The sequence below is a fragment of the Micromys minutus genome (genome assembly GCF_963924665.1).
Source record: "Micromys minutus genome assembly, chromosome: 12".
NCBI lineage: Eukaryota > Metazoa > Chordata > Mammalia > Rodentia > Muridae > Micromys > Micromys minutus.
The window spans coordinates 32,291,017-32,314,685 of NC_137981.1; the positions used below are offsets into that span (position 1 = coordinate 32,291,017).

Consider the following 23,669-nt stretch of genomic DNA (forward strand, 5'->3'; position numbering starts at 1 on the left):
CACTTCCTATGGACCTATAGAGGACATTTTTATTCAAACTACCACAACAGCTGAGCAATTCTTCCATCCCCCATTTTCAGAAGTCATTTCTGCTAATATATAACCCCTAATCCCAGAATTTAGGAACAAGCAGAGGTGGGAAGATGGAGAGTCTGAGATCAGCTGAGCTATATAGTTAAGACCTGTCTCAAAACTAAAACAAAACAAAACAAAAAAAGCAATGATTTCCTCACAGAATTCCCAAAAAATTGTCAACATGCTAGACACACTCAGCAATGGAGGCTGGGAATTTGAAGCCGTATTAACTGTTTATAGCAGAAGCATCTGTTTTATACTTGAGGACCAAGTATAAATAAAGAGAGCTATGCACATGGGAAATCTTGATGGTCCAAAGTTTGTAAAGACTCCATGGATGCTCTCCCATTCCCTATTCTACCTTCAATGCCAAGTGTGCTTGCTGGGCGTGGGGAAGAGGGTGGGTGAGCAATGACTGAGGAAGACGGGTGTTGTAGAGTGCTAGACCCATCTACAGTTACAGACCTCTTCACACCATACCAACTTTTTAGGAACCTTCTTGGGGATCCTTAGAGTATAGTACCCATCGGTTCTTTACAATACCCGTTCAGTGTGTTGATGTTTTCTATGCCAACGCTGTACAGTAGCAACATGGACATCTCTAAAACAAAAGGTCTAATGGAGGTTAACAGTGAATCACAGATACTTCCAAACAGTCAAACAGATTGTCAAGCTGCCATAGTTTTCTAAAATGAATATCCTTTAAAATGTCTTTCATGAAATCACTAGCTATGATCACATATAAGCAGAACCTCTGATGCTTTTCTTGGTAACTGAAATCTTTAGAAACAAAGCAGATGCTTCAGTAAAATTCAGAAAGAAAACGCCTCATGTGGCTCTCTGATCCAGCCCCCCCCCCCCTTTTTCTTAAGCCTTTGCTACATACTAGGTAACATCCTTAAGTTATTTATGAGAGACAAGAGGACACTTTGAATAATCAAAATGAGACTTCCTTAAGAGTGACAAAACACCTGAATTTTATCCCTTCTCTTCCTACCAGTCCAGGGCGTGTGTCAGCACTATATGTGACTTTTAGAAGGTTCTTCTTGTTGACTTTTCATTTCTGTTAATTGCTGAGGAATTTGAAGAGAGCATGCTTTAGAGGGCTGAGAACAAACACATGGAAGGATATAGCTGACAAACTGTTAATAGAACCAAACCTGGCATTTATGACAGCTCTAGAGACAACTGCTATTTGAATAATCAAAAGGTGCATATTTTTATCAACCAAGAAAAATTACTACAGATTTATCTTATCTTTTTTTTTTTTTTTTTAAGAAAGAAAACCCTCTAGCCTGTATTCTGGTTGTGGATGGTAATTTAGGATGCCACATTGAAAAATCTTAGCTTTTGGCCTTCTGATCAATTTCTCTGCCTATGGAATAGGATTGGTTATCCAGTATAGGGATGTTAAGAGATAGGAAACCATTCATTTAATAAAGTTTCCTTCTTTGGGCCTCAGACTTCTTGCCTGCAGAATGAAGAGGGTGAATTAATTGCGATTCTTTCTAGAGTTGATATTCTAATCCCTGCTTTTTGTATTTGCAGGGATAGCGTGTTAGATGAAAACCTGAATGTCTTTACTCGTCTTTGGGTAATTATTCTTCTCTTACTTCCTGAGGAACCAGGAAACCCAGACAAATGAGCAGTGCTTCTGGAATGCGGTGGTGACTCCACCCTGACACCTGGGAAAGGCCGGGTGTTTCCACTGAAAAGGAGAGTCCTTAGTTGGCAGAACTTCATCTCTTTTTCTTTAAACACAGGGTCTTATGTAGCCCAAGCCAGCTTTGAGTTCCTCACGCAGCTCAGCCTGGCCTCGAATTCCTGCTCCCCTTGTATCTGTCTCTTCAGTGCTAAGGTTACAGGTGTACATGACTGTGCCTGGCTCGGCTTCAATTGTAACATTCGAGTATGTGCCCTTAAAATTACTAATGCTCACCCTTTTGATATTTGAGTAGGCCTGGCTTCTTACTTGGCAGCTGAGTACAGCCTGTGGTTCACAGGCTGAAGTCAGGATAACTGTGAGTGTGGCCCAACACAAAACTGTAAACTTACTTAAGACACCATATATATATATATATATATATATATATATATATATATATATATATATATATATATATATATATATATATATTTGTAGTTATTTTTAAAAGCTTAATTGTGAGTCCTTGAAAGTTTTTTTTTTTTTTTTTGGACTGCAGATAATCAATGTTAGTTGTTTTTTCATTACTATGGCAAAATTCTTGGCATAAACCAATAAAAGGGAGCAATCATTTTGTTTAGATTATTAGTACATAGATGTTGGCCAATAGTTCTTTTTTTTTAAATAATTTTTTTTAAAGATTTATTTATTTTATTTGTATGAGTACACTGTAGCTGTCTTCAGACACACCAGAAGAGGAAATCGGACCCTATTACAGATGGTTGTGAGCCACCATGTGGTTGCTGGGAATTGAACTCAGGACCTCTCAAAGAGCAGTCAGTGCTCTTACCCACTGAGCCATCTCTCCAGCCCGGCCAACAGTTCTTGATTCTGTTGAATTGGTACATGTGGTGAGACAAAATATCATGTATTATTTTACAGAAACATCCAAATATATTTTAGAGTCAGCTATTTGTAGATACATAAAGCTATATACATTTTTTTTTGTTCTAAAATTCAGTCCTATCCTTACACTTTCCTTGCTGACATATTCTCTACCATAATTTTTATGGTATGAAAGAATGGACAAAGAAGAAATATGTTCTTGCTTAACCAGGGATCTGTTTTATAAATATTTTTTAAAATCCTGGTGTGGGATTCCTTCCCACCTTAGACCATCTATGTTCCCAGACAAAACACACACACACACACACACACACACACACACACACTATCTGTATATTTTAATATGCTTAACTTGCTCAATGGCTGGACACTTCCAAACCTCCCGAGGCTAGCACACGCTCCCCTTGGTGTTTCTGGATGAATCCTTTCTAAATATGTATTTTATCTTTGCTGCCCCTGCTTCCTTCTGGGCAGCCCTCCATGGGGCAGCTTTCCTTTCGCACCTACGTTCCACATCTCACCCTCCTGCTCCTTCACAGAGTGGTCCATTCAACACTCTCATGGCAGAATCCTTTCTTCTCTTTTCATCTCTTGCTCAGGAATCCTGAAAGTTCTGCCTCTTTCATTCTGGCCAACCACTGGCCACTAGCTCTTTACTGACCCTTCAAAAAACAACTGTTGGCAAGGACTTGCATCAGATGTGCGAATTCCCATATAAGCCCAAACCAAACCCTCAACAGTTCTGTGATGCTAATTGTACCATTACATCTTTACTTTTCCAGGATTGAAAAGTAGCCTAGATCACAGTAGTGGTGATCTTCATCGGTCTATAAAAAGGGGAACACTTTTTAAAAGAGGAAAAGAGAGCCACACTATTAGGAGACACTGGCATTCCAGTTTCTTAAAACTCGGTGTGTTTTTAATTCAATTAAAAATTTGTATGGATACCGAGTCGTGGAAAGGAACACCCACGTGGCCTACAATTCAAAATATCTCATGTATGAGAGTTCTTAATTTAAGCCTTTTCTGTTCCTGCCAGCTAACAGTGGGTGAGGAACGCCTTCAATGCATTTGGCATTTTCAGGGCCGTGTGTAGTAGGGTAAGATTCTTCACTCTGGCAGATATAGCAGCTCCAAGCTCTTCTTGCTAGAAAGCTCTCATTCTATTTGTCTAACACTAATTCTGGGAAACAGAATAGTATTACTGAACATAAAGAAACATTTCTTTTTGCTTTTACATTTATGACTAAGAGCCTCTCTACACAAACTAGAGATAACACATCTTGCTCTTCACAGTATGTGGAAGGCTGAGGAAATTCTGTTAGTAACAGTACTAAAACAACATTTTCAGGGAAACTACTGTTTTTCCAGACATCGTGGTTGGTACTTTTCCTTGAACTATTTTATTAAATAAGATTCTGGAAAATTATATATATTCCAAATGAGGAAACAGACTTAGAGAAGCTGAATAATTTACTATTGTGTTGGTAAATGGCAAAAATGTTTGATTCTGCAACTTTTTTTGTTATTACTTTGCTTTGAGCTTCTAGAAGGATAACAAAAATGTTCTAAAATCTGGTGCGCTGGTTATAAGTTCTCTGACTTTTGGCTTTTTTCCATTCATTCTTGCCCCGTATTCTCTAGGAATACAGTCCTCCTAATTTCTCAAAGTCTTGTCTTCTCAAATCTCTAGCTGTGACTTTCATTTTTTTCTAATCCTATTTTAATGACGGTTCTTAAATGCTTTAACCTCCCTTGTATTCCACCACCCACCAGAGATAGTGGGAAAGAAAGGATATGGGGGAAAGTGGATTTGTTTAGAAGGAGCTCTTTGGAGCAACTCCCATCTCGGCCTCAGTCTTGGCTTGAGTCAGCAGGAGGGACTAGCAGGAACACCAAGAAAAGTTCTCAGCTGTGCTTCTCTCAGGGAAGTGAACACCAGCAAAGACGTGAGACCCACAAGCATTGCATGGCTAGCTGTACCTGCAAGCCTGTCTCTGTTTCTGTTACCCTGTGGGGTTCTATTTATACTCTCCAAAGATCATGTGTCCTCCACATGCCTTGCCTCAGCACGTGCATCCAATCAGCCTGAGTCCCAGGAAGAAGGAAGAAACTGCAGCACACCATCAGAAATTTTGTTTTTGGTATGTTTCTCTCTATGGAGTCCTAACAAATTCAGCTCAACTATGCAATGTAAGGCAGATCAGTACATGCGTGTCATTGTCAAAGAATCCTTCATCATGTGTCCTTTCATGCACTTTCTTTAGCAGAACATCCTCTCTCCTGTGTCTGCTTCAGCAAAACGTCCCTTCATGAGTTTGCCTTAGCCTTTCACTTGTGTCCACTTGAGCTAAATGTTCCTTCACATGTTTGCCCAGCAAAACACATCCAACAGCCTTTCCAAAGACCTCTTAAGTTTCCATTTCATCTAGCCCTTTGTTCAGGATATTTTTTGGCTTTTCTATGTCTGCTCCAATTCTTGAATAATAACACAGGGCTTGTTTTTATTTACAATGCTTATGGCCTTCACTTAGGCTTGCTTCCCAACTACCTTTTAATTTAACATGTGTATACCGATCAAAGTTCTGCTATATGGTTGGTTACCTCTCCTTAGTTTCATATGTCTGACTTCCTCCCCGTATCTGTGGCACATCTTTCTGAGCCTGAGTTTTTCCCAGAGTTCCTCTCTCTTTGCTAGGTATACTGCCTTCCTATTTTTTCCTCTCCTGCTATAGGCCATTCAGCTCTTTATTGACAGGTGATGCTTTTACATAGTGCACAGAGATTATCCCTACAATCTCATTAGTACCATGTTAACTGACTTCTTCCAACATTTTTGGCTGTAGCTTTATTTTTTAGTGTGCTACTAGGGTGCACCTAAGGCCACGAAAATGCTTGGCCATTATGCTGTTTCTTTTTACACTGTTTTTTTTTTTATGCTCTTAATATTTTTTGAGTTATTCCAAATACTGCAGGGATCTTATTGTGTCTTCATCTAAACTGTAAGAAACTTGGATTCATTTTCTTTTTCCTCTTTCTTCACGTTTGAAATACCAGGTCATTTCACAGTTTCTTTCTCCCAGTGGGTAGTCAATTGAATGTTTGTTGAATGAATAAAAAATGCTTAAATAACTTTAAAATTCATGCACACAACTCATTAGAGATAGGCATGCTCTACCATATCTGGTTTTCTTTATTATTTTAAGGCTAAAAGTTATCAGAAGCAAAACATTTTTATTTTCTAATAATAAAACTTTCCTATGTATCCTTATTCTCTGGGTCAAAATGCCTGGGATACTGTAGTTATTCAATGTATTTGTTGAAATATTGAAGAACTGTAAAAAAGTGCGAAAGGTCTGGTCTTGGACATTCATATTACCATGGATTTAAGCTTTAAGCATGTGCCCACACACTCACATACACTCTAGCATGACTTTATAATACATTACTTATTGTGTCCAAATTCACTTTGTGCTGCTCCTACTTTATCCTCTAATAGTAACAGTGTGTTATTCTCATCCACGCATTAAGTGTTTACTTAGCCACTGTTCCAGGCACACAATTATTACTTTAAACAGCCCCATTTTACTGCTTACTATCCCTCTTTCTTACTATCCCTCTTCCTGGCTAAATTGTAAAGCATTCAGCAAATTCTGTATTTATTGTGGTCCTTCGACCTTCCTTCCTTCCATTTTTGTTACCTCTCCTAGGAGAATGTCCCCGACTCCCTTTAGAAGAGCTCCGAATTTACCTGAGTCATTACCTTATTTCGTTCTGTCAGTCTCAAACCCACCACACTGGTTATATAACCAGAGGGCAGAGACTAAGGCTGTGCTCATCCGTGTCCCCTGGACACAGCACAGTGTTACAGAAGCGATGGAATGAATTCTCTGTTAAACAATGTGGTTTGACACCAGGAAGCCTCTCTACAAGGGGATTGTGTATTGTCATTATGTTATAGAAGAGAAAAAGGGTCCTAAAGAAGTTTAAAGACATGTCCAACGTTTCACAGGGAAGTCTGTGGTCACAGGAATCTCAAGAATGAAGTCAACACTGATTTGAGAAGATTAAGATTCTCTACAGTCTTTTCCTAAGGTTTTCATTCAGCTCTGGCCACGTTTTTTTCTGTCTTTGGAACAATGACTCCTTACATACTGGTCTTTCTCCTCGAGATTCCCAGGCTTAACACATACTTCAGGATTGCTAGTTGGGTGATTTCCCGTATTTCCCCCATCTTTGGAAATGTGTTTTAAAACTTTCTGGTCTCAAGTAGGGTGTGGTAGTGCATGCCTTAATACCAGCACTCCGGACGCAGTGGCAGGTAGATTTCTGAGTTCTAGGCCAGCTACATAAAGAGCTTCTGGACAGCCAGAGGAGCCCTGTCTCTAACTCCACCGTCACCCCAACCCCCCACCCCCAACTTTCTGTTTTCACTACTTCCAGGTTAGAATCCTCCAAGGAGTTCTGAGGAAATATCGTCGCATCAGCAAAAAGGACAGGAATTTGGGATGGAATTCATAAGCACGGAAAATTTAGCAAAGGGAGGAAAGTCCTTCAGGTGTCATCAAATCTAGGGACTTGTGGAATTTGGTCATCTGTAGTGCAGTCGTGAGTGACTCAGTTGCCCACAGCTACGATGACTGCTAATGAGTCCTTTGCCTGGAACTACCCTGTTTACATGTTAGTATTTTCAGTGAGAACTACAGTATGTACATTTAGTACAAGTTGGTACTTTCTTACTTCTAAGTTGCCACTGTGTTTTCGTTTAGGGCAAGAGAAACTTTCAACCCCTCAAAGTTTCTCTTGCCCTTAACGAAAATGGTCATTAAGGTTATCCGGAGCTTTGAGGCTTCTGGCCCTTAACAAAGATGGCGCCGGGGGGGGGGGGGGGGTCATGTTAAAAATATGCTTGCCCTCTTCTCTGCCAGTGACAAACATGGCTTCCACGGCGTCGATCACATGACACCCCAGACTACGGTACGGGAGACGGCGGAGGAGGGCCCTTGAAAAAGGGTGCGCGTTCCCGTGGCGGTGCACCCGGTAGGTTTCAGTCAGAGTCACTATGGCGGCCAACGCTGGCAAGGTAAGCTGAGGCGGCGGCGGAGGTGGCGGTGACCGCAAGGGAGGCAGGACCCGCCGTTCCGTCCTGGCTCCGGAATCCCGTAGCTTGACCAAGGAGAGGTCGCCGGAGGTCGGAGCCAGCGGCCGGGGACTGGCGGGGGCTGGCTGAAGGGGGCGAGGGCTGAGGCGAGCGGGCGCCGGTCCCTGACTGCCGTTTGTTTTGGTGTTTCCCCCACTAGGTCGGAAAGTTTCCTGCCTCGTCCGCCACCGCCTGAGCTTGCCGCACTGGCTGCGAGTGGAGGAGGCTGCGGCGGACCCAGCCCCGGCCTCCAGGCCTCTCCCTCCACCTCCGGGCCAGCCTCCCTCCCCCACACCGTCGTCCTCCGGGAGCTGCCAGTCCCTGAGATGCGACCCTCGCGAGGACGCTCCTGAGGGGAGGTGGCCCTTGTGCTGAGCGGCGGAGCCCAGAGCTCCACGGCACCAACTTCCCGCCGGCCCGGGCGCCCGAGCCTCCCTGGGGTAGCTCCTCGCTCTGTCCGCACCGGCCTGCAGAGCCGGGTCCCCGCCCTGGTCGCGGGGACACCCACCAGGTGCCCGGGACTCGCGACCCAGAGGCCGCCCGTGCCACGGCAGCCCTCCCACGCCTCCAGCCCGGGATCGCAGCCTCGGCTCAGGCTGGGCCGGGGACCCCTGCCACTCCCGGGCGGCCTCGGCGCAGCAGGGCAATGCAGCCCGGCCCGCTGGCCCTCTAGCCCTCCTCGTCTGTCCCCGCGCCTCTTCTCACCCCCGAGGCCCCTGAGGACCGGCGGTGGCTGCCCGGAGGTCCTCCGCTCCTTTTCCTTGGGCCCCGAAGGACCTTCCTGGCTGCGCCGAGTCAACCTTCTACATGCTGCAGTGCCGCACCGTTTCCGCTACCGAAGGGGAGAAGCGACCGGGATCTCAAACAAAACACGAGAACTGGTGTGTGACTCATCTGCTCGGAGACCTCCCGTCCCCAAACTGTCTTCCAGGAGTTTTCTCGGCCGAAGCTGCCCAATGTTTGAGCCTTTTCTTCCTAGGGAAGATGGACTGAAAGCTGCTAGTTGGGGACTTTTTTTGGTCAAGGAGCCTCTGTATTTTAAAGGAGATGATGGGGCTTGCGCTGGCTTGTCTTCCTGCCCAATTGAAAAGTTGTTGATGCTCACTGGTTATGCTTAGACAATGCGCAGTTTGTTTTAATTTAAAAATTTTGGGGGGATAGGGGTGTAGGCTTGTGAAGAGCATTCCGAACCTGGAGGAGCTCCTCGTTGTCCCTGGTCCAGACACCCCCCACAGCCTGTCCTCGATGCCGTCAGCCTTGGCCATCTTCACTTGCCGCCCGAACTCGCACCCGTTTCAGGAGCGTCATGTCTACCTGGACGAGCCCATCAAGATCGGCCGCTCAGTGGCACGCTGTCGACCAGCGCAGAATAATGCCACTTTTGATTGCAAAGTGTTGTCCAGGAACCATGCTCTCGTCTGGTTTGATCACAAGACGAGCAAGGTAATGTCACTACAGTGTTTGACATTCTTCACTTTTCTTTCCCTTTGCCCTCTCTGAGAGGTATAATGCACGAACGGTCCCAGAATTTGTTCCCAGAGGACACTTTTCTGCGAGGCTTTGGACTCAGCCTTTTTGTGTGTCTGAATTTTAGTGGAAATTGAATCGAAGTGCTTGAATGAAAAACAGAGAAGGTATTGTTACTAAATAACTCGGTAGGGCGATGGCTTCTTGATAACTTGGTCATTCCCAGTGAAATCCCAAACCCTAATTCTTTTAGGAGAGGCAGATAGTGAAACGTGACCTCTTACTTTGAGTGCTTTTAGAAAGGTGAATCTGCAGTTCAGCGCTTGATTAAGCAAGCAGCAGTTCCCAAAGCAATGCTGGAATCTGTGGCCTCTGTTCCAGGGAGGCTCAAGTGTCTGTGGTGAAATGTAGTTAACACATAGCTTGTAGTTGAATTCAGTTCAGAACCTGTCTGGTAGGATAACTGGAGTGGAAGCTTAATGTTTTTGTAAGGTTTGATACTTTCTTGCTCCAATGAAATAATTTGTGAATATTAAAGGCAGTTTAATTAAGATAGAGTAACTAACTACATCTTTGGAGTTCTGTTTACAAGTTGGATGAACTGAAATCTGCTGCCCTTGAAAGTCACTTTTTAATTCTTTGATAATGTGTAGTTATATGATGATATGCAAAAATTAGTATTAATTATCTTATTCTTAGATTATATCCAATATTGTCAATTATAATTTTTTTTCCTTAAAAGACAGGGACCAGCTGGCCTGGAACTCATTCTCTAGATCAGTTTCACCCCAAACTCAGAGATTTACCTGCTTCTGCCTCCCAAGTGATAGAATTAAAGGTCACCGTGCTTGGCCTTGCTTTTAATTTTTAATCAAATTTAGCTTGTTTATCTTGGGACTGTACTTTGCTAGCTACTTATATTAAAAAAAAAAAGGAGCCTTTTAGTTTTTGAAGAATTTGTATGTATGGAAATATTTTAAAGACCTCATCTTTGGGCCTAAACCTAAGGTTTTGGTTGAACTACTGAATTACTTCCAACTCAAACTAAGTTACATAAGACTAATAGGACTGCCTCCAGTTTTGCCTTCTGACTTTTTGCCCCCTTTCTGAGTGACAGGATTAAGTCTTTTTTTTTTTAAGAGAAAAATTTGTCTTCAAGAGTGGTATTTTGAAATGAAATTTGAGCCTCTAGAGGAAGAAATACTAGTGCAGCTACTGAATTAAGGAATTACTAAATAAACGATTTTTTTTTTAAAGGAAGGAAAGATCCCCACGTGCTGTGTGCTTGCATAATGATTCTAACCTAGTCTGTGTGTAGGATGAGAACTGAAAAGTGTGTTAACTTTTTCCTGAGTTACACCAGATGCTCTTTAACCCATAAAACACACTTTTCTCCCCTCTGAAAGCCAACAGTTGGATGATTCATAAATGACTTGTGATTCTTTGTAAATGAGTATAGCATTCTTTATTTAATTCCAGCATTAGTTGACTACCAGTGTCTTAATACACTCAACTTTTACATTTTTACCTTTTTATGTCCTAGGCAAACAGGTCTAGCCTAATTAGATGACAGATTTGCTTACAGTACGTGCTTGGCCAACTGCATTTCTTGTTTGAAAAATAGTGGCTGGCATAGTGGCACACACGTGTAATCCTAGGTCTTGGAAGGCAGAAAGAAGCTTCATGTCTGGAGCTAGCCCAGGTCCCATAGTGAGCTTAAGACCACTGGCTCAGGCATGTCAGGAAGCCCTGCCTCAGACACTCGGGATGGAGAGGGGTCTGCAGAGTTCTTTGGTAGACTTAATTTATCTCTTCCCTGTTCACTTTCTTACCCTTTGTGTCATTGGATAAAACAGCATCGAGGGCTTGACTGTATGTTTTGTGTAATTATTATTATACCACCTAATTTAGTCCAGTCTCAGTCTGTTAGGTCTTCCTTTTGTGATCAACTCATTTTAGGAATTAATTTTAAAGTATTGGCATAGACAGTTTTTTGTTTTTTTTTTTTTTAAATTGAGCATGTATTCTGTGCCAGTCCCTAGGAACTAACAAAACCAAACCAGTTTGTTCAAATACTATTTATTGCTTTGTGTATGAAATTTCAAGAGCTCCCGTCTCAGGCTCATACCCCCCCCAATATATATTCCTTGAAGTTTGTGATGTATAAAAGTGCAAGAATCCATTCCTATAAATCATATCAGGAAAGATTGTTTTAAGTGGATAGTATTGGCTTCTTAACATTTTTATTTTTGTGATGGGAAAGAAACTTGGGGTTTGTGTGCACTAAACACCTGTTCTACCACTGAGCCATGCCCCCACCCCCACTTTGCTGTTTTAGGGATTCAGATTATTATGCAAATCATTTATTGCCCTACAATTGGCATCTATTAAAGCCTCAGAATTTAATAGCAAGGGTTTTTGTGGGGAAGCATGAGCCAAAATTAGTGCTCTTTGAGTTGCTGTTGTGCTGTGGAGTCATACAGGAGCTCATGAATGCTGAATTCACTTCAAACTCAGTACTTCAAAATGCCTAAGTGTGGGCATTCAATCTTTCCACTCTACATCCAGTTTTATTAGTGTTGAGGATTGAAGTCAGGATTTTGCACAAGCCAAGAAAGCACTCACCAATTGAGCTACATCACAAGTCCAGAAATTGTTTAATACAATGGCAGCAATAGAAATAATTTTAAAAATAGAAGGTAGTGAAGTTGGTAACTTTGTTCCAATAGTCATTTTGCCTTGGATATAGGAAATTGGAGACTTTGTTGGAGACCTGCTCTGTAGTTGCTGTTATGGAAGGCCTAGTAAAAGCTGGAAGGAGTCATAAACACTTGAAGCATGTGTTGGGATTTTGAGACATGGTCTTCTGTGTCCGTGACTCCTTGAGGCAGGACTCTTTCTTCAGCCCTCTCAGTGTTAGAATCACAAGCCTTGGCCACTCATTACTTGAAACTTTGAATATTCAGCTCATAGATGCAGTTTAGAAACTGGCCAAATGCAGGTAAGTGGAAATTTAGACAACACTTTTGTGAGTTTGCTGTTGAAGTAAATGTGGAGTTTATCTAGCAAAAGAAAGAAAACAGTCATGGATGGGCTTCGCTGTGGGAATTACCAGGGATACATAGGTGCTGCTTTTTAATGCTAAATTCATGGACAGTGAGTGATCCCCCCCCCCCCCCCACACACAGTGTGGTGTTGACTGGTTTTACAGGTCATCCTAGGAGTGTTAGCAACCATCTTGTCTGCCTTTGTGTGTCGTCCTTTACTCCTTTGTGGACTCTAAACTCTTAAGGTTTTTTATAGCCCATAGTAGTACTTCAGTTAACTCAGAAATGCCACTGCACAAGTAAATCTGTCTGTTTGGTAGGCATACAGAAGAGATTATGAGTGGACATAGTTGGATGGCCTTATTTTTTTGTGAGTTCCAGACAGTTTTGGTTAAAGATCACATAACAGCCAAAATCACCATTTAAGAAAAGTAATGCACTTTTGTATACAGCATGGGCCTGGAACAAAGAAAGTACAGCTTAACTCGTGTATTATGTCCAATGTTCTTCTAAATGGTTTGTATCAGTGGTTCTCAACCTGTGGGTCCCATTCTCTTTGGATCACATACCAGATATCCTCATATCAGATATTTACATTATGATTCATAACAGGAAGTAGCAACAAAATAATTTTATAGATGGGGGTCACCACAACATAACTGAATTAAAGGGTTGCAGCATTAGGAAGTTGAGAACCACTTCTTTACATGTTAACTTAATCCTCAACTCTTTGTTTTCCCTCATGAATTTGAGGAAATTGAGGGATAGAGAGATTAGTTAGGTTAACATTTGAGTTCATATTGCTAATGAAGAATAGAGCCATGATTTCAACACAGAGGTTTTGGTTCTGGACTTGATATCTACAGGGCCAACCTCATCAACACTGCCATCCCAAGACTGACATTTTAAACAGGATGTGATTTTGCAAACACCAGGTTGACAGTAGAAATGAAAATGATTAAATGTTCAAAAGCAAAACAACTAGGCAGGTTATTAAATTGAATTGTCTAGTAGGATTTCTATAACAAGTGAAGATTTTAGGAAGGTTGTACAGATAACATAGTTGCTGGATGGACTGCAATGCACCTAGACTGAAGAGCTTAGAAAGAGGCAGTGTGGGTAAGAGTGAATCAAGGAAAGGGGTGCTGGGTGGGAGGGCTTGTTCAGGAAAAGGCGTAGCAACAGGAGCATCAAAGGAAGCCATTGCTAAGGAGGAAAGCCAGATTGTCTCTTTCCTTGACATGTCTAAATGTGATTGAGATCCTGGACGCGGCCTTTGAGAGAACGGCAGATGATGTGCTCATTGCTCTTTATTTAGTTTGTATGTTTGTTTGAGCAGATTTCTAAGTTTTCCTTTTTTTAACAAAGTTCTTTGAGAAATGCTAGTTTTTGTATGAAAGTTGTTAATCTGTTAAGTTATATTTAAGGTACATTAATTTAAATATGTATAGGAAGCCAGATCGTATTACCAAACTGCATTTGTATTTCCTCTTATGTTACTTTTTATAATATTGGAAATTTGATGAAATATTTAATGTATTAAGTTTTTAAAAACATAGCTTAAACAGAGGGAGCTGGCCCTGTCTCTCTTCTGGGCAAAGTGGAAGAGTGGCCCTGTGTTGTGGGTGCAGGGGTGCTGGTAGGCTGGCTAACTCAGCTACCATCCAGGGCCAGATCCCGGGCTTTGAGTTGACCCACCCTAACATCTACCCCATCTGTGATCTGCTGAAGTACGTGAAGGGGCTGGTCCTGCAGAACCAAAGCTACAGGATCTTTATGACACAGAGGAACAATGGGATATCTGAGAGGAGTCTCGGTCATGATCCAGTATTGATAATGTACAGAAGCCACCTGATTGGCATCAAACCAGACCAATGACTCATTGCAGTGATCATTTGAAAGTAAAAGATATGTGGACAGAGGGGTATACTGTGGGACACACCGTGACACACCACAGCTTCCACAGTGAGAGGTTTTTTAAAAAAAAATTACTTTTTGTTTTCTTTTGTGAGGGAGGTTGTAAAGGTGAATGGTTGATATCGAGGGACAAGGAGATGAGTGGGATTGGGGTGCATGATGTGAGATTCTCAAAGAATCAGTAAAAAGTTAAAAAAACATATGGCTTAGGCCTGGAGAGATGATGGCTCAGAGAGAACCAGGTGTGATTCTCAGCATCTGCAGAGTGGCAGACCTAGGGGATCGACCTCTTCTGGTCTTTGTAGTCACTGCGTGCACACGAGATACACATAATACATGAGGGCAAAGCGCCTGAAACCTAATAGTTTCTATATTCTTAATCATCCCCTCCCATTTTATTATTTGACTTCACTCCTTAAATTCATTAATTTCTTCTTTTGAGACAGGGTCTTACTAAACATAGTGACCTACTATGGCTATTATGTCATGGAACTCATCTTATAGACCAGACTGGGCTGGAACTCAGAGATTTCCCCTACCTCTGCCTAGTGAATTCGGAGAATAAAGCAGTATTCTACCACGCCTGGCTTTAAATTTACTCCTTCCCTTCTTGGGCTTTTATTTATTTCTCTTAAATGGTATTTGTGTTGGTCTAAGATCCACTCTGAGTAAGTAGGGAGTGCAGTGTTCACCATTTTAGGGTTTAAGTAGGAAGATTGTGAGATTGGTTCTTTTTGGGGGGGAAATGGAGACTTTAGAGACAAGGTCTTGTTATATGTATAGCTCAGGCTAGCCAGAACTGGCTGTCTAGCCTAGTCTGGCACCTCTCTAGTCTAGTCTTAATCTCTATAGTCGAGTACTTAAAGTGTGTACTGCTCCATTTGCCATGAGATTGGTTCTTAGCGGCAGTTACTTTATATTTGAATCAAAAATAATATGGCTGTCTGGGATATAGCTCCATGGTAGAATGCGTGCCTTAAATACACAAGACCCTACCTGGTTCCATCCCCAGGATTTCCAAAGGAAAAGAGGGTGTGTGTTTGGGGGTGGGAAGGGTGACATTTATTCTAAGAACTTTCTGGGATTCATGCTTCTCTCTGGGTGCTACAGGCACACAAATATTATACACTTTTGTTCAAATTTTTGATTGTTGTTTCATTAATTATGTTTAGTATTAAATCTGTCTTCACCACACGTTTCATTTTTGTTTTCCCTTCATCTCGAACTTGCACCAGGGCCTATGACAGTGCTCACTGCTCCTTTTTAAAACAAGTGCCCTTTCTGCTTTTTTGTCTCCCAGAATGACCTTTCCCTTTTATTCCTGAGGCTTAGTTCCAGGGGGAAACTTTCCCTGACTCTGAAGAATGGAAGGCTAAATAAAGTTTCTAAAGAACTTTGTCTGTAACTTCATTATGGGACACAGACAACAAAATAAGTGTAATACAAATGCTCTGTGGCCCTGCCAGATGTGAGCTCTTGAGAACAAAGGACAGGCACTATATAAATGTTTGAATGACTGAAATGTGAACAATCCAGCAGTCTGTATTTCTACAAGCCCTTGGTGGGTTGAAGGGCAAAGGGTCATTCAAGTTAGTTTTCAGTGTGAAGTTATGGACTTAATTACCAACATGCACTCTTTGTACAAGTCATTACTCACTGAGAACTTGGAATAGGCAAGATATTTTGAGCTTTTATATAAACTTGGGTTTGGTGATATTAGTTTTGAGCTAGTATATTTATAGCCACACTTAGACAAAATAATACTTTCTTGGGAGTGTATTTTTAAATATTCATAATATAATCTGTATAACACATTTAGGAAGCAAGTGGAGCTGCCTTAGTCTGATGTTTTGTTTTCTTTTTAAACCCATGGAATAAAAAAACCCAAAGTATTAGGCATTTATTCTGTACTGCTTATGGACTTAACTACTACTCCTTTTTTTAGAATTTCATTTTGATTTTTATGAAGACAGGGTCTCACTATGTACCTCTGAGCTCACTTTGTAGACCAGGCTGACTTTGAACTCGCCTGCCTCCCAGGTGTTGGGACTAAAAGTGTGTACTACCACACTTGGCTAAGTCTTTTGCTATTAAAAGGTAATTTAAGCTTCCACTTTGTGGCTTTTAACTAAAAATTTATCCCATTACAGCTTTTAACAACTGAAGAAATCCAGTGATCATTTCTCTTAATTTGGCTGATGTTTTTCTAAACTTACCTCCTCTGTAACTAATGTTTTTTTCTGAGATACTATTTAGGTGCATGTTGCAGATGAATAACCCACTCTTCTTTTTTTTTTTGGGGGGGGGGTTTCTCTGTGTAGCCTTGGTTATCCTGGAACTCGTTTTGAAGACCAGGTTGGCCTTGAATTTGTAGAGATGCCCTGCCTCTGCCTCCCAAGTGCTGGGATTAAAGTGGTACCCCACCACTGTCCATCCCGCATCCCGGAAAGACTGTTTATGCAGTTCTGGAGGTGGGACCTAAGGCCATTCTCAGGAGGCGCTGTACCACTGACTAACTTAGTAACAGGTTTTAAAATTTATTTTTATTTTAGCATACAAAACAATGGACTTCAAATGACATTTTCATGTATGTATCTAATTATATTTTGCTTATATATACCCTCTACTGTCTACCCCCAAAGGTCTTCTTCTCCCATTTTTACCATACAGTTTTTATACTTGAAAGAGAGGGTGTGGTGTATGCACTCCAAACACTTGAGACAAGATTGCAAGTTAAGGCAAGCCTGGGCTACATGGCATTGGGACAGCGTTAAGCACCTAGTTCAGAGGAAGAGCATAGGGCCTTGGTACAATCTCCAGAGCATGCACACATGCGAGAGGAGAGAGAAGGAAGAAGGGAGAGGCAGACACAGGCATGTGCATGATAACACATGAAAGTAAGTTTTATGATGGTACTTGGAAACGTTAGGTTTTGGTGATTAGTATTGTATTCTTTGTCTAATCTATACTTGGTGGTAGGTTTTAAGTTTAAACATGAATAAGCTTCATATGATATTTTTATGCTTGTTGTTTTATTTGCATGTGTAACTAACTACTTGTTTGACCTGATCCAGCCAGACAAGAGTTTTCAATATGGAGGCTCAGGTCTTTCTGGAATATACTCTCATGAAAGCTGAAGCAATATGGAAGCATGTAGATTAAAAGAAACTTATCCTTCATCCCTTCAACCTTTGAAGTAGCTGTTGCTAGTTAGGTGTATAATTTTTTTTATTGCATTTGTCCACTTAGATGGATAGATCAGTAAACTAATTTTCTTAACAAGTGTTAGCATTTTTGTGTGTGTGTGTGTGTAGGCTGGAGAACCTTGGTTGTTGGTCGTTATCCTCAGGAATACCATCCGCCTCTCTTGAACCAGGGTCTCTCATTGGCCTGCAGCTCACCAATTAGGTTTGACTGGGTTACCTGTTAGCTCCAAGGAGCCTCTCTTTGTCTTTTAGTCCACAGTACTGAATTACAAATTCGTGCTACCATGTTCGTTATTTTTTGAGATCATGTGTTATAATTTCCAGGCTGGTCTCAAACTTGCAGCCTTGTGTTTTTCCCTCCCAAGTTTATAGGCAGCCTTGTGTTTTTCCCTCCCAAGTTTATAGGCTTGAGCTACCATTCCCAGCTTTGAATTCCAATGTAGTTGGCATTTTCTTGGTTTCCTTAGTGTGAATGTCTTAATCATGATTGAACTTTTAATAAGTTTAGTAAATGGAGAGGCTGTTTCTATTTTTGAAATATTTGTTATCGAGACCAATTCTGATATGATTGAGAAGTTGCAATGCAGGAGTTGAGAAATGGTAAAGACATAGCTTAAAAGCCTAATCTGAACCTGGGAAGTGTATAAAAATTCTGCTAACCCAGGATTTTGTGATGATTGCAGGCACAGGGAGAGGGTAAACACCAGTGCTTTGAGAACAAAGTATTAATTTAAATTACTGTTGATCTTAGGTTGGAACCATTATGTTTCAGGCCAATTAGTATCTAATGCTTGCAAGTGCAGTGCAAAGTCCTGTAGATAGCTTTATAAAAAATAATTAGGATTCCAAATAACCAGAAGTATCTGTGAATCATTGTTTCCAGGGAGCTGAGAAAGTCATATATTGCTTCCTCCAGGAATGGGGGCAGAGAATGTGGGAGGAATGGAGAAAGCTCCACAGAGAATGCTGTTTTTAAATCACTGTTTAAAGAGTGAGCAGGGTTCTGCAGGCTAGGTGAAAAAGAGCAGTGGATTCTAGCCTGCGGGAACAGGAAACATTTAAGGAGGAAAGGCCCGAAAGAGAACCGTGTTTTGTGGGAAATGCATCTCAGAAGTTAACCTAATTGGGACAGGAAAGGAAAATGCTGTCAATCTTGGAGGCTGTTGAACACCTGGCCCATCCCTGAGCTTGGTTCAGATAATGACTGTAAGGCTTTCCAGCTGTGCCACACTGGGTAGGCTCTGTGCTTTAGATTTCTTTACCTGTTAAGGAGTCTAGGGCTGAGAGCTTGCGATTCCCAGACTGCTAAACTGAACAAAATAAATGCAAAAAAAAAAAAAAATAATAATAATAATAATAAAATAAAAAAAATAAAAAAAAATAAAGGCAGGCTATAACAACAAAAGAGATTTCTTCATGTCAAACACTTTTGTAAGTACTCAGCTTGTGGCTATTAAGTTTTTCTTCTTGGTTTAGTTGGTGTGCTTATACAGTAATATCTTGTGTGCTGATTTTCAATAAGTGATTTTTTTTTTTTTTTTTTTTTTTTTTTTTTGGAGTCGGGATCTCTTGTAGTACAAGCTGGTGTAGAACTCACTATGTAGCTTAGGGTGATTTTGAATTCTTGATCTTTCTGCCACTATTAGTGCTGGGCATGTTCTACCATGCTTAATTTATATGTATGTGCTTTCATTGTTGAGAATTTTTCTCCCTTGAATAGTCTGTTTTTAGAGTTTGCTAAGCTTAGTAAATTGTTTTGAAATTGTGAACTTATGAATGTTGTAAAGTAATAATAGTTTGTTAATTAATCTCTAGTAAGTATGCTTTTCCTCAAAAAAGCAAGCAAAATTTTAAGATTAGAATCTAGTCAACCAACCAAGAAGGTAGTTTTTTTCCCCTCATGGCTAAGGTGCTGAACATCTTTAAAAAATTTATTGAACATTTGTGGGTTTTTTTTTTTTTTTTTTTTTTTTTTTGAGACTTGCCTGTTGGGCTCACTGTTGGCCCATCATTTTTACTGGAAGATTTGTAAATGTAAGGTTGGCAGAGTGTTTTTGACCAGTCTGTGGACTGTCTCTGTACTCTGTTGATTTTTGTCTTTTTTTTTCCTTAGCTGGCAGGGCCCTTTAGTTTCATGTAATCCCGTTTGTCAGCAGTCAGCTTACTTTGGCTGCTGCAGTACTTTGCAGAAGGTTCTTCTCTGATTGCCTTAAATGGGCTTTCCTATGTGTCCCCCAGCAGCTTTAACACTTAAGATCTGCGTTAAGGTTTTTGATCTATCTTGAGTTGCATTTTGTTCAGGGTGAGAAATACAGATCTAGTTTCAGTTTTCTATGAGTGGATATGGTATTTTCTCAGTATCATTTGTGGACCAGTCTGGCAGCTTTTCCATGAATGACTGGCATCTCACTATGTGAGTTTATTTCTGTGTCCTCTGTTCTAGTCCATTGGCCCACACATCTCTCTCATGTCAGTACCATGCTCCCTGTCTTGTTTGCTGCTTTTCTTGCTTTTTTTCTGTGTAGTATGATTTGAGTTTAGGTATTCTAACACTCCCAGCAGCTCCTTTCTGCTTAGGTTCGTTCTAACTGTTGTGGGGTCTTTCATGTGGAGTTTAGGTTATTTCTCTATAGCTGTGTAGATCATTAGTGGAATTTTGTAGGAGGTTGCATCTGTAGGCATCTTTCAGTAATACATCAATTTTTATAATACTCTGTTTTAGGAGCATGGAGGATAGGCCTTTCTATCATTTTCTGTTTTTAGTTTCTCCAGTCTTATTATTATTATTATTATGATTGATTGATTGATTTTTTTTTCTTTAATGTGCATTGGTGTTTTGCCTGCACATATGTTTGAATGAGAGTGTTGTTGGATCCTCTTGAGCTGGAGTTGTAGACAGTTGTGAGCTGCCATGTTGGTGCTAGAAGTGAAGCTGGGTCCTCTGGTAGGGAAACTCTGTAATGGCTATTCCTGGTTGTCAACTTGACTACATCTGGAGTGAACTATACAATCCAGAATTGGAGGGCTCACCTGTGATCCAGATCTTGAGGCTTGAAGACACACTTTTCTGAACTAGATCTTGGCATGGAGATCTTGAGGCATAGTGGCCATGAAAAGCTTAGACTCAGTCAAGGCAGTACAACCCTTTAATCCCAGGAAACCAAAGTAAGGAGATCTCTGAATTCAAGGGACAAAGCAAGTCCCAGATCCAGGTGTGGAGGCACACACCTTTAATCTGGCCACACCTTCTGCTGGAGACCTGTGTAAGGATGTAGGAAGAAGGAAGTTTCCCTCTTCTTTGCCTAATTGCATTTACTTGCTAGCACATCTGTTGGGACCTACTTCTTCAGAAGATCAGCTGAAACAACTAGCCTTGTGGGGCTGAGCAACTACTAGAACTTCCATTTCACAGCTGACCATTGTTGGGTTAGTTGGACTATAGACTTTAAGTGGTCAACAATAAATTCCTACAATATAGAGCAATATAGAGACACTCCATAAGTTCTGTGACTCTAGAGACCCTAATACAGAAGTTGGCACCAGGAGTCGTATATTGCTGAGATAGGCCTGACCATGCTTTTGTTGGAAGAATGTGGATTTGGGGCCTTTAGATTTGGAGAGCCATGGAATGTTATAAGTGGGACTTAATGAACCATCCTAGTAGGAATATGGAAGACTTTGTTTCTGTGTGTGAACTGTGCAGACCCAACCCAAGAGGTTTCAAAGGAAAAGAACTTCAGTATGTGGCCTAGAGACTGCTTTTGTAGTATTTTGGTGAAGAATGTGGCTGCTTTTTGCCCTTGTCTGAAGAGTGTTCATAAAACTAAGATGAAAAGATTCAGATTAATTGCATTGACAAAGTAAGTCTCAGAAACGCCCATCATAGATGCTTCTCTCTGGTTAAATCTCATTAAGAGTTTTTTGAATAAGCATAGCAAGCTTAGAGAGGAAAAATATAAAATATATGGTTCCAGTATTAAAGGGGCACCAGGAAGTGAAATGGAGCTGAAGCTGTGTTCAAGGATATTAAATTGAATCCAGGGAGTGGTAACCTCCGGCAAGATCCCACCCAGCTAAATTTAGGTATGGGCCTGGTAGTGTACACATTTAATCCCCACAGGCGGAGCCATGCAAATCTCTTGAGTTCAAGGTCAATCTACAGAGCGAGTTCCAGGACAGCCAAGCTAGGCAGTGTACAGGAGTTGGAAAACAGAAAGCTGGTGATGATGTAATAGAACAAAGTTGCCAAGTTCCAGCCCCAGGAAGCAGCAGAACTTTGGCAACTTCAGCCTGTGTCTCTGGCTTTATAGGCAAGAAGAGAAGGAGACTATTGGGATAATTGATGCTGGTTAGTTGGGGCTCTTAATTTCCTTGGTTAGGTTCTTTACTAGGTATTTACATATGTTTATATGCATTTTGAAGCTGTTGTGAGTAGGATTTAAAATTTTTTTCTTGTCAAGCTTATTGCTGGTGTATAGAAAAGCTACTGATTTTTGTGTTAATTTTATATTTTGTTACTTGGCTGGAGTATCTATCGTATCTAACAGTTTTCTGGTGGAGTCTTCAGAGTCTTTTAGTATTTGTTACCTGCAAATAGGGATGATTTGACTTAAGCCTTTGCTTATTTATATATTTTCTTTCTTTTTTAAAAAAATGTCTTTTCTTGCCTTATGACTATCAAGTAAGTCATAAGTACTGTTGAATAACAGTAGAGTCACTTTTGACTAGTTCCAAATTACAGACGAAATACTTTTTTTTTATATGATGTTGGATGTAGAACACACACACACACACACACACACACACACACACACACACACACACACACACAGTCTTTATCATGTTTAGATATACTTGTTTTATTCCTACCTAGTATGTTTAGGACTTCTGTCATGAAGGGATATTGAACTTTATCAAATAAATGATCATTCGAGTTCTGTCCTCTAGTGTATTTATATAGCATGATGTATTTATTAATTTGCATATACTGCCCCAAACTTATCCCTGGAAATAACCAGTTTGGTCACGATGTGTGGTCTTATTAATGCTTTACTGGGAGCTTTGCTTGGGGCTAGTCAAGGCATTTGGTCTGTAGTGCTTTTGAGTTGCATTCTCCTTTGGTTTGTGTGATCTTGGCTTCTTAGAATGAGATAGGCAGTGTTGCTTGCTGTTTGGTGGAACATTTTGATGAGTATTGGTGTTGGTTCTTTAGAGTTTGGCGGAAGTCAGTGGTGAGTCCTAGTCCTGAGTTTGTTTGATTTTTTTTTATTTTTTTTTTTTTGGAGTGTGTGTGTGTGTGTGTGTGTGTGTGTGTGTGTGTAGTTCTATGTTTTCCTTGCTGATGTTTTCCATGAATGGAGTGTGTGGTTGAGCATAGCTACTTATTTCATTGCCAGGGAACATAGAGGAGGTGACTGGTGTTTCCCATGTTTCCTTTAAGTATGTCCTACTGTATAGAGAAGTTCCTTTATTTCCCATTAGTGTTGTCTGTCATTTGGATTGAATCTTTAACACTTGGGCATCCAAACCATAGTGCTACTAGACTATGAAATAGAAAAATAATATAGGTGAGCTAATCATGCTGTCATTATCCTATTATTACATGTTTTGACCTCCATTTGTTATATATTATAATTATAATCTTATAGATTATCATCATATAGCCCATCTTCTACCATCTTCCCATAAAAATCTTTTAATGGATTAATTTCATATAGCTCAGGCTGGCTTTGGACTTACTGTGTATCCAAAGATAACTTCGAATTCCCGGTCTGCACCTATCTCCTGAGCACTGTGCCAACACACTTATCCAGTGCTGAAGACCAAACTCAGGCTTTGTGCATGTAAGGAAAGCATTCTACTAATAGAGCTACCACACTGCAGTCAGCCTAGCTCTACAGTATTTATGAGTGTGTTTACTTGGTTTGCTGATTCAATTGTTTTTAGCTTTGAGGCACCAAGATATGGTAAGAAAAGCTACTCTTTTTGCCTCAGGCCAACTAGGAAACAAGACATTAGAGGAAGAGGTTGTGGCCAAGATATACCCCTTAAAAGCTGACCTTCAGTAACTCACTTCATTCAGTGAGGCCCAGTTTCTACCATCTTCCCATAAAATTCTTTTAATTTAATTCTTTTGATTGTCAAAGCCCTCACATCTTGCTTTATCATTTTTTTCCAAATCTTACCTAGGAAGATGGTGTGAGACCAATTCTTTAACACGTGAGTGTGAGGTTTAATTCCACATCCATGTTATATCAGAGCTAGCT

General features: G+C 40.8%; 1 protein-coding gene across 28 annotated transcripts in view; it reads left to right on the plus strand.

Moving 5' to 3' along the window:
• The first annotated feature begins 8,567 nt into the window (after positions 1 to 8,567).
• Positions 8,568 to 23,669, plus strand: part of SLMAP (sarcolemma associated protein) — a 110,519-nt gene continuing 95,417 nt past the window's right edge. For all 28 annotated transcript variants that reach the window (XM_080926512.1, XM_080926491.1, XM_080926501.1 and 25 more), the window contains exon 1: positions 8,568 to 9,209. In XM_080926512.1, the coding sequence (XP_080782638.1) occupies positions 9,012 to 9,209 (198 nt within the window). In that variant the 5' untranslated portion in view covers positions 8,568 to 9,011. The remainder of the gene's footprint in view (positions 9,210 to 23,669) is intronic.